General features: G+C 34.8%; 1 protein-coding gene and 1 long non-coding RNA gene across 2 annotated transcripts; one reads left to right on the top strand and one right to left on the bottom strand.

Annotated features, from left to right (window-relative positions):
- Positions 1-1,110: 1,110 nt before the first annotated feature.
- Positions 1,111-7,995, bottom strand: LOC122723111 (alpha-1,4 glucan phosphorylase L isozyme, chloroplastic/amyloplastic-like). Its single transcript, XM_043953999.1, has 15 exons — positions 7,773-7,995; positions 6,770-6,975; positions 6,580-6,681; positions 5,950-6,126; positions 5,594-5,869; positions 5,137-5,408; positions 4,400-4,517; positions 3,914-4,315; positions 3,630-3,782; positions 3,045-3,173; positions 2,535-2,771; positions 2,230-2,306; positions 1,915-2,101; positions 1,532-1,732; positions 1,111-1,418 (listed from the first exon to the last, which is right to left on the bottom strand). The coding sequence occupies exons 1-15, from the start codon at positions 7,978-7,980 to the stop codon at positions 1,302-1,304; spliced, it is 2,862 nt and encodes a 953-aa protein (XP_043809934.1). The 5' UTR covers positions 7,981-7,995; the 3' UTR covers positions 1,111-1,301.
- Positions 7,996-8,149: 154 nt separating this feature from the next.
- LOC110608689 lies at positions 8,150-9,491 on the top strand. Its single transcript, XR_006349969.1, has 2 exons — positions 8,150-8,962; positions 9,210-9,491. It is a non-coding gene; the product is annotated as an uncharacterized LOC110608689 (long non-coding RNA).
- The last annotated feature ends 4,661 nt before the right edge of the window (positions 9,492-14,152 follow it).

Raw genomic sequence — 14,152 nt, 5'->3', positions numbered from 1 at the left:
GTAACGGCCCCTGATTCTTCCAGACCCGCGTACGGGTGGTCCCAAGTGAATAATGGGTAGGTCTTCTTCCCGATTCCAGGCCGAACCGGAAGATATGATATGGGCTGAACTTAGAGAGGATTTTATTTATCGGGCCCAAAGGTCTAGGCTGGCTTGATTGAGGAGATTGATAAGAGTCCGATCTCCAGACTGGGTGGACCGGACTTAATGCATGTGATGAGGCTTGAGGGCCTCTAGATGATGGGCTGGTGTCGTGGGTCTGGTCCTAGATCAGGATTAAGAAATCCAGCAGTCATCAACATGTATTTTTGATCTATGCTCGTTTGGAATGTCACAATCTTTTTTTTTTAATTAAATCATTTGTCATCTGACTTCATACCCTTTAGAGCTTATTATTTGGGTGTTGGAAATTAAGCCAACTATTTATTGATCTTATTGCTTTTACAACTATACAATACATGATTATGCATATATAAAAAAAAAAAAAAAAACATACCGATTTTTATATTTGTGCTTAAAATTTTTGACAAATAATATATACTAAAATTTTAAAAAATAAATACATACTAAAATATTATTTTTAATAACTAAAGTTCAGTTTGTTTTAAATATTTTATAAAATAATATTGACAAACACTTCAAACATTCGGACAATCTATTAACAAAAAAATATTTTTATAATTAATAAAAAAATATTTTCATAATTAAAGAAAAACTAACTAATTTTTTAAAAAAATAACTTGTTTAATTGAAAAGAAAAAGTTATCTATATTTTAAAACTAGTATTAAAATTATTACATACAATCTATTTTTAATATTTGTAATAAATTATTATTAAAAATTTTTTATTCAAAATTATAAATATACGTAAATTTAATATTATTAAAATATAAAACGAAAAAAAATTATTTTCTTTTGAACAATATTATTCAAAAAAATCTCTTTTTATACTTTCTCGATTCGTTATCGGCCATAGCCAATCGCGAAAGAAAGTAAGTTAATGGAAAAGAAGCCTTCGTCAAGATCGAAATCAACCTCTTTCTCATGCTCACAAGTGCATAATGGTTTATTTCTAATAAATGGAGAGAGTTGAGATATGATTCAAAAAAAGAATATTTGGAGTTTTATTTTTATTATTATTAGTTTACAAAATCGAACTTCACATGCAAAATTATTTAGACCATCGATATTATTAAAGCCACATTTAAATTCGGAAGGCAAATCAATCTTGCTGAGTGTGAGCAAATCAACCTTGCATGAGCTAGTGGCACCGCCAATGCCGCAACTCTAAGTGATGGTGACTACGACAATATGATAGGTTCAATATTCCAAATATCCTTGGCATATTCATGGATCGTTCTATCGCTGCTGAATTTATACGAACCTGCTGTATTCATGATTGACATGTTGGTCCATCTCTGCAACCAGTTACAAATGTTAGCCAATATGACATGGATTTTTTATCAAATTATTTAAATAAAAATGAAAACTGAGATGGACAAATATGTCATATCAAATAAATGTAACTCACCCTTTGGTCTTGATATGCTTCGTCAACTTTCTCTTGGCATTCTACATAGCTGGGGAAATCCTTGCCAACGAGGAAATAATCAGCACGTCCAAATCCTTCATTTCCTTCTAATGATCCCAACAGTTCATCGTAGTTGCATGAGCCAAAAACACCAGTTCTAACAAAATCTTTCACTTCTTCGAATCGTGGATCCGGAACAAACTATATAAGAGGTTAGCATGATTGAAATGTTAAGCATCTTATTATCTATTTTAGCATTCACTTTATACATTGAAGACTCTTGAATAAGATCATTGTGATAGTGTTTTTTCTGTTAGATTAATGACAGAAATTTAGTCAAGAAATCATTTCAAGCCAAAAATTAATTGGTTCATTCAGCATACCTTCCCCATAGCTCTTTCTGTTCTCAGCCCTGCGATTTCATGAGCTTTAGCACCAAAGAGGAAAAAATTGTCTTCTCCAACCTCCTGTCGTATTTCAACATTGGCCCCATCTAAGGTTCCAATCAGGATGCAACCATTCATAGCAAACTTCATGTTGCTCGTTCCACTGGCTTCCATCCCAGCAGTACTACAAGAAAAGGAAAATATAGTGCTCACTCTTAACTATCATCACAAAGCTATTTTCAGGCTTAGTTCTAAATATAAGTCAAATGTATCAAGTCGGCAGGAAACCCATACGGAATAAAATTGAATTACCTGATATGCTGTGAAAGCTCACTTGCAGGAATAAGCAATTCAGCAACACTGACGTTGTAATCCGGGACAAACACAACCTAAAGTTTAATAAGGAAAAGCAAATAGAACACTCCTGTTTAGACATAGAATGAAACTTATTGCAAGTGATTGATTTGAAGTACATCTAAAATTAAAAAGCACAAACCTTTGAATTTTAAGGTTTTACAAACCAAGATTAACTCAGATGAAATAATAACAGAAAAAACTATATATATTGAGCACAAATATTCATGATTTGCAATCAATATTAAGTGTTAAAGCTATACCTTAAGTAAATCACCTATTTCAGGGTCATGATTAACTGTAGCCCCCACATCCGTAATAAATTTCACAATCCTTTTGGCTTGCACATAAGTGGCAAATGCCTTTCCACCAAATATACAAACTCTAGGAACATACTTAGCTTTCCTTTCAACAGCACTCATTTCTTTCATCTTCTTGTAACGATACACAATTCCAAGAATATTCAGCAGTTGTCGCTTATATTCATGAATACGCTTCACCTGTACACAATAACTTCATCAACTAGTTAGGAAATGCCAATTCAAATGAAGAACAAGAAGAGAAAGAAAGAAAACTCTCCCCCCATTATTGTGCTAGTCTTTCCATAAACTCTTATAAATTTACCACTTTCTGAAGTGGGTAAAGAACTCAACATAATTAATTTTGCGTCTCATTTGAAGTTTCTATGTATTTTCATCTGTTTGCTAAAATATATAATACTTTACAAACTTGCATTAACAGGAGTACGAAGACTTCAAAAACAATAAATGTACCTGGATATCAAACATTGCATCAGGGCTGACAGAATACCCTGTTTTTTCTTTGAGCAATGACGCAACCTTCATCTTATTGCTTTTCTTTGCTGCCCTCCACTGGGTTTGGAAATCCTCATTATCTGCAAACTACATGTACAAATTGCACAACTTTGATTATGACATGCAGTGATATTGTAATCAAACAAATCTAATAAATATTTACATTAATTATCCAACAAATGGTCAGCTACTTTAGGAACCAGACTTTTCCCAAACAAACATATCAGCTTTTACTTTGTAAGCGATATCTAGCGACTGAGAAGATGGGAATTATTTGTTAGCCATTAGTTCTAATCAGAACTTCAAATCTATAGAATGTAGGGACATAAAATTTTCTAAAGAAACTCAGTTTCTCCACTTCAGTGGCCAAAATTGAACTTATGTACTTCCAGGACAGTCTAAGTCAGTACAACATGGCTACTTGAATCATTTTGACACTCCTCCTAATTTTCTAAAGAAACTTAATCCCAAGGAAATTAATCATTGTGTGGGCTACCGATTGAAAGTATTTCAAAAACACATGATGTACATATGGTGGATTACCTTTCTTAGTTCAGCCAGCTTTTCAGTATTTAAAACCCATTCTTCAGATCCAGTCCACTCAGTAATAATTTTACTCAAATCTGGATTGCAGAAACGGATCCATCTTCTTGGAGTAACCCCATTTGTTTTATTTTGAAACTTGTTGGGCCACAACTGCCAGCACGGGAGCATAGGGGTAAGAGATATAAACATTTGCACCATAATTTGGAGAGGGACCTTAACCCCTTAGTTTCAATTAAGTCATTTAGAAAGCATTGTCCTGCAAGCAAATAAATCAAGATTACCTTATAAAATGAATTAAACACTTCATCCCTCACTATTTCACTATGTATCTCAGCAACTCCATTTACTGCATGACCACCTACAACACAGAGGTTAGCCATGCGGACCATCTTTGGAGGTGGTTCTGCCACCACCTCTTCCTTCTTCCGAGCGCCTGTGCTCTTGGCTTCACCTTTGCTTTCTGTTTCATCTCCACTATCAACTTCAGCTTTTTCGTTAATCAGCTTGCCTGCCTCATCAGAATTTTCATTGATAGCTGCAGCGGAGCTTTCCTTGGGTTTAGCAATTAAATTGGCAAAGGTGGACGGCAAATCTACATTTTCTAATATTCTCATCTCCTTCAGTTTTTTCTCCAAAAGGTCTGAATCTTCCCTCCCATTCTCAGTAACAATAGTGCTTATCAGCTGCAAAACCGAATAACAGAAACTAGAATTAAGATGAGCACATCACCACATAAATAAGGTTTCGTTTAAAATATCCAGTATTACCTCTTCATCAATCATTTCTATGATCTCTACATGTCGAGGTAACAGTTTCTGCATAAGATCTAAACTCCATTTCTCCAAAGCTTCAGGTAAAACAGTATGGTTTGTGTATGCCGTAGTTCTGGTACATAATCAACAGAAAATGAGGTCATAACTTACAAGATATAAAATTTGAGAATTGCAAATAAAATGGTTAGGAGAGTGAAGACCAACAAAGGCCAATTGCAAACAACGAATGCTAGATAAGGAACTAAGGGTAGATAAATAAATAAATATTCACTTCCTGTTTTTCCCTTTTTTTTTCAGATACTATGAAACACCAAAACATGAGCAAACAAAAGCAAAGGAACTGCTGAGATGAGATATTCAGAGGAAATTCACTGGCAAACAACACCAGAAAATTAAAAAGAACAACAGAAGAAATAAAGAAATCCATAAACAAAATGTGCTATGCCATTTGTTTCAAACTCCAAGTGGTAGCTAGCTCATTTCGATTTATAGACAAATACACTGTAATAAATCAAGGACAAGTGGTAAGTGAAGAGTCCATAATTATATTCCACTGACGTGAGAACTTAACAGCAAACTCACATCACAACCATCCAGCTCTTCATTATGTTCAAATTTTCCAAACATAATCATCTTATAGTGCTTAGATTCCAAAACAAACAACATAATTATGATTGTTTTATTGATATAGCAAAACAAAACAAAACGCATGCAGTTAAAACAAAGGGTACCTTTGAGTAATGTTCCAGGCCTCCTTCCAGCTTAAGCCTTTCAGGTCTATCAAAATCCTCATCAGCTCTGGAATGCAGAGAGTGGGATGAGTGTCATTCATCTGCACTGCAACTTTCTCAGGAAAGTCTTCCCATTTTATGTTTGAGCCGGATCTTCTCTCAAAACGCGCAGTAATATCTTGGAGAGAAGCTGAACATAAGGTATATTGTTGCTTCAAACGTAGGCTCTTGCCCTCCAATGAGTTATCCCCAGGATAGAGAATGTAGCAAATCTAATTCAAGGGAAAGCATTGCAATGATTATCCTATAAATTCATATGCTTTTCTCCCAAAAAAGACCAAGCAGATGCAGATACAGAAGCAGAACAAAAAGGACCATTTGATAAAAGCTACTACCTTGAAGTGCAGCAACATAAGTGTGTAAACAGAAGACATTTATATTCATAAGAAATTCAGACCTTTTCAGCATTTGCTAGGGCCTCATATGCCTTTGTGTGCTCCCCAGCATTGAAAGCAGACAAGTCCAGATCTTCTGCTGGAGCTTTAGTTGACCAAAGTCGCAGGTTGATAGTGCTTTTAGTTTTATAACCTGGTATTGGCAAATCATATGCCACAGCCATTATATCTTCTCCTCCAATCCAGTGTTTTTTTCCATCAGATCCACTAACAACCTTGCCGTAAAATTTTACAGGGTATGAAATGTCATTTCTCACAATTTCCCAGGGATTACCCATCTACAAGGAGAAAACATGATTAACCAGTAGGCATATTTAAAGGAATCATCTGAAGCAAAAGATAATGAGCAGAAAGCAACCTCAAGCCAATCTTCAGCAACCTCCTCTTGACCATCTTTTGTAATTCGCTGTTTAAACAAACCATACTTGTATCTTAATCCATAACCCCATGCAGGGTAATTTAATGTTGCCATGGAGTCCAAAAAGCAGGAGGCAAGTCGCCCAAGACCTCCATTTCCAAGTGCAGCATCGGGCTCCTGTTATCATTTGACCATTGAAATTAGCTAGTAAAAACCCCTGTAGAACCCTATAGGCACACACACACACACTCTTTACTTAAAGAGAATCCTTTTTGCCCTGTAACGACTGGTCTATAACATATCAAAGTGAAGGCTTTAAAGCAGATATTTAGTTATAGCAAGGAAAACTTGCCAAATCAAAATTATTTTGAGCTATGAGCCTCAAACTGGATCTCTATAGGGTTTATTCTATATCCCACCTACCTGCAAATTTCCTCACAGGCTACGAAGCCTACCATTTGAGCATCAACTATCCTAAGCAACACATGTTATATTAGCAAATTGTACTAACTTTGCCATGCAAAAGCCAACAACCACCCACGCCCCCCCCCCCCCCCCAAAAAAAAAAAAAAGTAATGATCATAAATTACAGCTAATTTATACTGAAGAAAGCTGCTGAAGAAAACTCACATGACGAGCCACACTTTCCAAATCGTGTCCTAGCTTGGTCAAAGCCTCCGCATATGCACCGGTCAGCTCTAAATTACCAATTGCATTCAAAAGTGCTCTACCCTGCAAGAGAATATCAGGATAACTAACATAATCCTTTTCAGACAATGAATTATCAGTTGTTGGAACACAAGCAGAGGTCATGACAAACCTGCAAAAATTCCATTGACAGATAGTACGCCTGCTTCAAATTCAATCTATCATAGCACTCATAAGTCGCATTCCAGTTTATGATGAGAGCATCACGAACACTTTGTGCAGTTGCAACGAATGCCTTTGGAAGCTCAAATTTCTCTGGTGAAAATAATGGAGTGAATTCTGCATGGTATTTGATACTTGAGGCGATAGATGAAGCATCTGTAGACACCAAAATATTCAGGTGAGAATAAAAGATACCTATATTGCAATACTATTAAGGAAGCGTTAAGGAAAACACTTCCAATCTTTCGTGTTTCCTCACTGTTGCATAACTAGGAGTAAGAATTGGATTTTTTTCCTGTTCCTTAATTAGAGGAAGAAAAGCCCTCCACCTTGCATAAACACAACCCAGAATAGCTTAACTTTTGCGGTGCTACATTTCCAGCAACCAGTCATACATTATCGAGTCAGCATCAATAAAAAGGATGCGGACACAACAACCATTTATGATTAGGAGCTTAACATATGAAAAAGCCAGTTAGATCAGCTAGGACTCTATTTTCGAAATCAAACTGGAGAGCTCTCGCACCGCACAGCAAGTTTGATTGGAAAGAGATCGCTAGTTAAAGTCGTCTAATAGCATGAATTTTGACAATCTTGCATACTAATCCAACAGATGGTGGGTCCCGATCCTTTTTCAATACTAACAAGATAATGTAAGAGGTGGTCCTATCAACCGCCAGTAAGCATCATTTTCGCAACATCTCCTACACTAGAAGAGAAATGATGGATTCTTAAGTTATTGCTTCAGCATTTAAACACCAAAATTTAAAGCACAACAAAAAGACTCGGAAAGACATTTAGACCGGAAGCTGTCATCCGCGCACTTTCATCCACGCGTACACGATCTCAAATCCATCATTAACCTTCCAAGCCACAACACACTAACACAAACAGAATCTAGCGAAGAACATAAGCAAAACAGCGGATAATATAAACCAAAGAAGACAGCGCACCTTCGCCGGAGATCGGATTTTCGAGTTTCGTCTTCGGCTCGCTAGACACATTCTTAACGGAAAACGACCTCGCAAGAGGGCGGGACCTCAATGTCCGAATCAATAACAGATTCGATCTCCACTTGCCACCGCTTCTGGAACCCAAATCGACGAATCTCGAAACAGAACTACAATGCGAAGTCGCAGAGAAATGTGAAGTCGTCGCCATTCTTCCCCTCTCTCTCTCTCTCTCTCTCTCTCTCTCTCTCTCAGACTCAGTGTGAGTGGTGAGCGGTGAGTGATGAGTGTGTTCAGAGTATATAAATAGTGAGTCGTGAAAGACGATCGTACAGATTCAAACGTTCAATCGTAAAAAAAGGAGAAAAAACTCCGTGATATTTCACGGGATTTATTTTTAACTATCCAAAATTGAGGAGGTCTCACGTTGACAGAGTCTGGAATTTGATTATTTTTCGGATCTCACTTTTTGCCATCTCTTAGCTCGTTGTGAAGATTTCGCGACTTCAACTTCATGCCTGTAATTAATCCCAACTCTAATCCACCGCCCAATGACCCTTATTACTCTTATTATTCCCTGAATCGCAACCTCGATTATCGCTGCATCAACTCCATCATGTCTGTACTGAATCATCAAGTGTCGCCTCCACCATCGCTCGCAGACCACCTGGAGTGGATTTCTCTCCATCCTTGACCGCTTTACAATAATCTAACGCCACCTATTATGTATAAACTAATGCTTCTGGGTACTATTTGGATCTCAATGTGCAGAATTGAGCTGCCAGGGAGGCCGTCCGGCAGTACGGGATGGACCTTGCTGGATATGGAGGCGCTGTTGTGAGCGGTTGGCCTTCTTTTACCTTTCTTAACTTTTTTTATTTTTATTTTTTAAATATTGAATAGAAAAGAAATGTTGTATGTTTGCTTATGTGAACGTAGAAGCAATACTATATTGTTACTGCATCCCCAGATATTCCGTCGTTGTCAGCATCTTCCGGTAATTTCGCCAGAGCTGGCCTATTCTAGCATAACGGCGACTATTTGTATGAAGTACTCCGGCTTTACCTTGCCTTACTATGAACATTAAAAGATGTGCACTTTTGGATTGCTTTCTAATAATATTCTCTTCTGGCAAGATTTCAGTTTACAGGTTTAGAAGTTCTACTCTTAAGATAAAAGCTAATGGGAAGAAGGTGATCCATGTAGCTGACTTCAAATTGATTTGTGATCTACAATTAGTTCAATCAAATTGTTTTATTGTTATTCCTGTAACTTTGGTATTAAGGGATGCATGTCTCTTTTCCTTATGCACATGGTGAAGTTGAGCACGAGATTGGTGGCTGCATCATTACTTTTGTATCTATTGGCGTTTTCCCCCTTTTTCTGAAGCAGCTATACTATAAATTATTCATCTTTAATTAATGCCTCTTGTTTCTGTAGACTGTCACAACACCACAAGATGGCGCAGAACAGTTGGCAGTTGCACATCCTGGGTCAATTGTGTGGACTAAGGGTGGCTTCGGTTCTAGTTTCAGCCTTTACATGGAACCGGATGGCAGGATGTTGATCCTCTTTGGGCTCAGTTTGATTTTGATTTGAATCAAATTGTTGAATAGCTTGAAATCACATTGTACTGGACCGATTGGGTTTCACTTCAGGTTGATTTTAGTCAATCCCAGGCCAAGAATCTTATGCATGCTGGTGTAAACTTTAATTTTTTCACTTCCCCCTTTTCCTTCTTTTTCTCACAACTCTTGAATGGTATTGTTTCAAGTCAATTTATAAAACGAAGGAAAGCGAGTTACTTGAATAAATCCAATTGGCTCTAATTTTTTAACCTCAAACATAATTTTTTGTTATATTATAGTTTTTACTAATAAATATTTTTTAAAAAAAATTATATCTTTATAATATATAAATTATTACATAATATTATTTTCTTTCTCAAATGTCAATTAATAGTAATACAAAATTATATATTTATATACATAATGTCAATGATAACATACTAAAATATTATCATGATTGCAACTTTTTGTTTTTCAGTTTGGCTTTAGAGGCTGAATTTTGTGAATTCTGTAAGCAGGCCATAGACTTGTATCACTTTAACTCATCTACGAATTTTCTTTTATATTTTGACCAAAAAAAAAAAAATAAAGAAGTAAAGGCTCTCCTTTTATCTTGTGTTGAGTTGACCTTGTGACCATATATTTTTTGAAACGTGCACCAAATTCTACTAATAGGGACCCTCACTTTCTGCTGATTGATTTATTTCTTTGACCTGCTTTTGTTCTTAATTTGTTTCACATCATTTCTCTTATGGCTTTGATTCTAACTCGTATGACATCATGTATTTATGATCTCTACTTAAAGCATGGCCATCGATTGGGCAAGGTTCTTAGTTCTCAATGTCACATAGTCTCTTTTTTTTTTTCTTATTAAATCATTTATCTGGCTTCATACTCTTGTAGCCTAGGATTGTATTTCTTAGACTTTAGACCTTATTATTTGGGTGTTAAAAATTAAGCCAATTATTTATTGATTTTATTGCGTTTACAACTATACAATACATGATCATGCATATAAAAACAACAAAATTATTGATTTTTAAATTTGTGTCTAGAATTTTTTACAAACAATATATGCTAAAATTCTGAAAAATAAATACATGCTAAAATATTATTTTTAATAACTAAAGTTCAGTTTGTTTTAAATATTTTATAAAATAATATTGATAAACACTTAAAACACTCGCACAATCTATTAACAAAAAATATTTTTGTAATTAATAAAAAATATTTTCATAATTAAAGAAAAACTAACTAATTTTTAAAAAAATCACTTTTTTAATTTAAAAGAAAATTTTATTATCTAGATTTTAAAATTTGTATTAAAATTATTATATATAATCTATTTTTTAGTATTTGTAATAATTTATTATTAAAAAAATTTTATTCAAAATATTCCACATATAAATTATAAATAAAATACAAGAAAAAAATTTATTTTTTTTTTATTTTCTTGAACAATATTATCTGAGAAAATTTTCTTTTAATATATAAAGTATTTTTAATATCATACTTGCCCCTATTCATTACCGGCCCATTGCTAATTGCAAGAGGAAGTAGATTAATGGAAAAGAAGCCTCTGTTAAGATCGAAACTGTTAGAGTGTGAACATAATCTATATATCATTATAGGAGATTACTGTAACATCTCAAAAATAAAATAAAATAAATAAATAAATAAAAAAGAAGTCTCGTTTCATCCATCCTCATTTTTCTTCCCTAAAATTCTTCTTTTCAAATCTACTCCATTTTCTTCCAATTTTTCACTCAATTTGCTAGCCATCTCATCCAAATCCTTTCCCTGGTTAAATATTCAAGGTAAGAGGAAGAATCAATGAGGAAATTCAAGGTGGAGGAAGATGAAATAGTAACTAAATATTGAAAATTTTAAAGGTATGTTAGGGGTTTGATATAGAAATGTTTCTTATAATTTTTTTTTATGTGAAAATTTATGCATGATATTGCATTAATATGATTTTTTGCTTATTTTTTTTCATAAAGAAAGAAGTGGAAAGGAAGAGTGAAAGTTCCAAAGGGAAAGGAAAGAAAGAGTAGAGAACTAAAGTTTGTAGAATATTTTGGAAGGTTTGTGCTCAATTTTATTTGAATAAATTTAAGAATATGTTATTATGTTCTATATGAATATTTTACTATCCTAGTAGGAATAAACCAAGTGAATAATAGTTTAATTATATTGTATAGTCAAAGTTTGAGAAATAATAGATTTAATAGATAGAAAATTTTTAAAATTAATATATCATTTAACCAAAATTTAAGTTATAGATCTAATGACATGCCTCTATGATAGGCGGTTGTCGAAGCCGTCAAAAATAAACCTATTATCAATCAACAAATAAATTTGTAGATAGTGGCAATAGGGTCGAACCACAGGGAATTGACACTAAAGATCTTCCTAATAATAACCAAGATAAGTAAATAACAAATAATTAAAAGAGGAGGGTTTGAGTTGATGAATTAAAACTAAATAGCAAAAGAAAGCAATAATTTAAAGATGAGTAAATCAATAAGAGAAAGGCTTCTAGTTGAAGTATGGATCTTATTTCAGATTGTTTAGAATTGATCATTGATTCTTTAATACTCCTATTTATCTCAATAAATTAGTTTAGGATGTGGAAGACGCTTCTCACAATCCAAATTCCTCCTTAGTTCTAGTTTGATTAGGAAACGTTCGCTAATCAAACACTAATCAACAAGTTGCCAAGGAACGTCCTTGGGGCATTGTAGCATCGAACAACTGTTGACTGCATTAAGACTTAGAGAAACCCAATTCTATCCTTGCCAACCGCGTGGTCAAGTTTAGATTATGCAATTTGATTAAATGTGTATTTGAACAACCTAAGCAATTACGGACCTGAATCATTCAAACAATATTACTTTAAGCAATTTAAAAGCAATGGGCCCTTATTGATTCTAAAAGCAAAATAATAATTATGGAAAGCTCAAATTGCATAAATATTGAGAATAAATAGAAGTTTAACAATGGAGATTTAAATCTCCCAATTCATAATAAAATCTGAAATTCACCAACTTCAACTAGAAAGAAAAGAGTTTAGCCACTCATGGTGGACTAAATACACAAAAAGATGAAAATAAAATAAAAAGGGAAGATGCTGGAGAGTTTCTGGCGAGTTCAATTCCTCAGCAGAAGATCGCCTTTGCTGGTTTGGAGGTTGCCCTTTTATAGTTGAAGAAATCTCTCCTTCTAGGGTTTTGAAATCCCTTTTTAATTTGGCTTGTGATTCCTCTTTTGATGTTGAATTTAATTGCAACTGGAATTCCTTAAGTGAGAGACTCTTTCGTGGCTCTTGGAATTGATTTGGTAGTGATTGAGTTGGATTTGGACTTCTGAAAACTTGAAATTCGGTTTCCTGAACAATTTCCCGCTCTGCTGTATTTTCTGCTGTCGAAGTGATTTGCCCGGCGATTTGACCAGTTTCTTCAATGGATTGGGCAAATCACAGACCTGATCACGTTTCTGCCAGTCAGTTCTCTCTGTCTTCTGCGAGTGATTTGGCCAGTGTCCTCGAGTGTCCTGGGCAAATCACTGCCCATATCACTTCTGCCTGTTGCCTCCAGGTTTCTGCTTCAGCTTGAACTGGGCAGATCACTGGGCAAATCACTGACCCAATCACTTTTCTGTCAATTTTCTGCACTTTTTCTCCAATTTTCCAATTCTTTCCTTTTCTGTAAAAACAAGATAGAAACCATAAATTAAACTAAAAAATGTGTAAATAAACAATAAAAAAGATAATAAAAATATGGCTAAATTATGCTTGATCAAATACCCCCACACCTAGCTTTTTGCTTGTCCTCAAGCAACAAATAACTTAGCCAATCAAGCCCCCTTTTTCCTTAGAGCCTAAATACCACTTAATCAGCTCCCCCTAGACTCCTAATCTGAATTATCACAGTATAGAGTACATGCACTAAGGTCATCCTCTCCTTTCCTTGTTTCCTTTCACCTACCATGGTCAAGAGAAAGGTTTTTGAATCAATCATGCTTATTCCTTTATGTTAGTTTTAATGCAACCCCTATGAGTGACCTGCCACCTTCTCTCTTTCTCCTTTTTATTTAATTTATATTTTTATTTTCAGCAGCACTTATTCTTATCCTTGCCTGAAAAAGTCACTAACCTTTTTACGCGATTGTGTACATGGGCGATACACCCCCGGTTACTCAGTTAGTCACTTGTTCAAGTGGCTACTAGCTCTGTTCATAGTCTAGACCATCGAAACTTATTCGCTTGAAAAGTTACTGACCTTTTTACGCGATTGTGTACATGGGTGATACACCCCCGGTTACTCAGTCAGTTACTTCTCCAAGTGGCTATTAGGCTCAGTTCATAGTCTTAGACCATTGGAACAAGTTTGTGATTTGTGCTTTGTGCTGGTTTTTCATGATAATTTGGGCAAATCAGCTCATAGGGAGTTACACTAGCTTTGTGTTTGCATGTATTTGTATTTTTATTTCCCTTGACCTTAGCTCATTTAAGGATTCAATTCAAGAGAAAAACTCCCTAAGTGAAGGTAACATATTGTGAATGATTCAATTTAGGCTTAAAGGGGTGGCAAATCAATGGGGTCATGAGATAAGGAAACTCTTTTAACCTTGTTATCTATGTTGAGTAGAGCAAAAGTTAAGACAAAATTCTGTGTGTGTGTGCAAAAAGTGTGAAAAAAAAAATTCTGGTGTGTGCAAAAAGGGGTAAGAATAATGCAAAAAGAAACAAAAAGAAACAATAAGAAACAAAAATAGGAAAAAAAATCAAAAGATGGTGTGATCAGTGAATAAATA

The sequence above is a fragment of the Manihot esculenta genome, chromosome 2 (genome assembly GCF_001659605.2).
Source record: "Manihot esculenta cultivar AM560-2 chromosome 2, M.esculenta_v8, whole genome shotgun sequence".
Lineage (NCBI taxonomy): Eukaryota > Viridiplantae > Streptophyta > Magnoliopsida > Malpighiales > Euphorbiaceae > Manihot > Manihot esculenta.
The sequence above is the reverse complement of the archived record's forward strand: the minus strand, read 5'-3'. Positions and strand labels throughout refer to the sequence as shown.

Excerpts from the sequence above, each read along its gene's own strand:
- LOC122723111 (XM_043953999.1), bottom strand. The coding sequence starts at position 7,980 with ATGGCGACGACTTCACATTTCTCTGCGACTTCGCATTGTAGTTCTGTT. Across the intron at positions 2,307-2,534 it reads AAATAGGTGATTTACTTAAG|GTTGTGTTTGTCCCGGATTA; the intron begins GTATAGCTTTAA and ends ATTAAACTTTAG. Across the intron at positions 2,102-2,229 it reads GAGCTTTCACAGCATATCAG|TACTGCTGGGATGGAAGCCA; the intron begins GTAATTCAATTT and ends CTTTTCTTGTAG.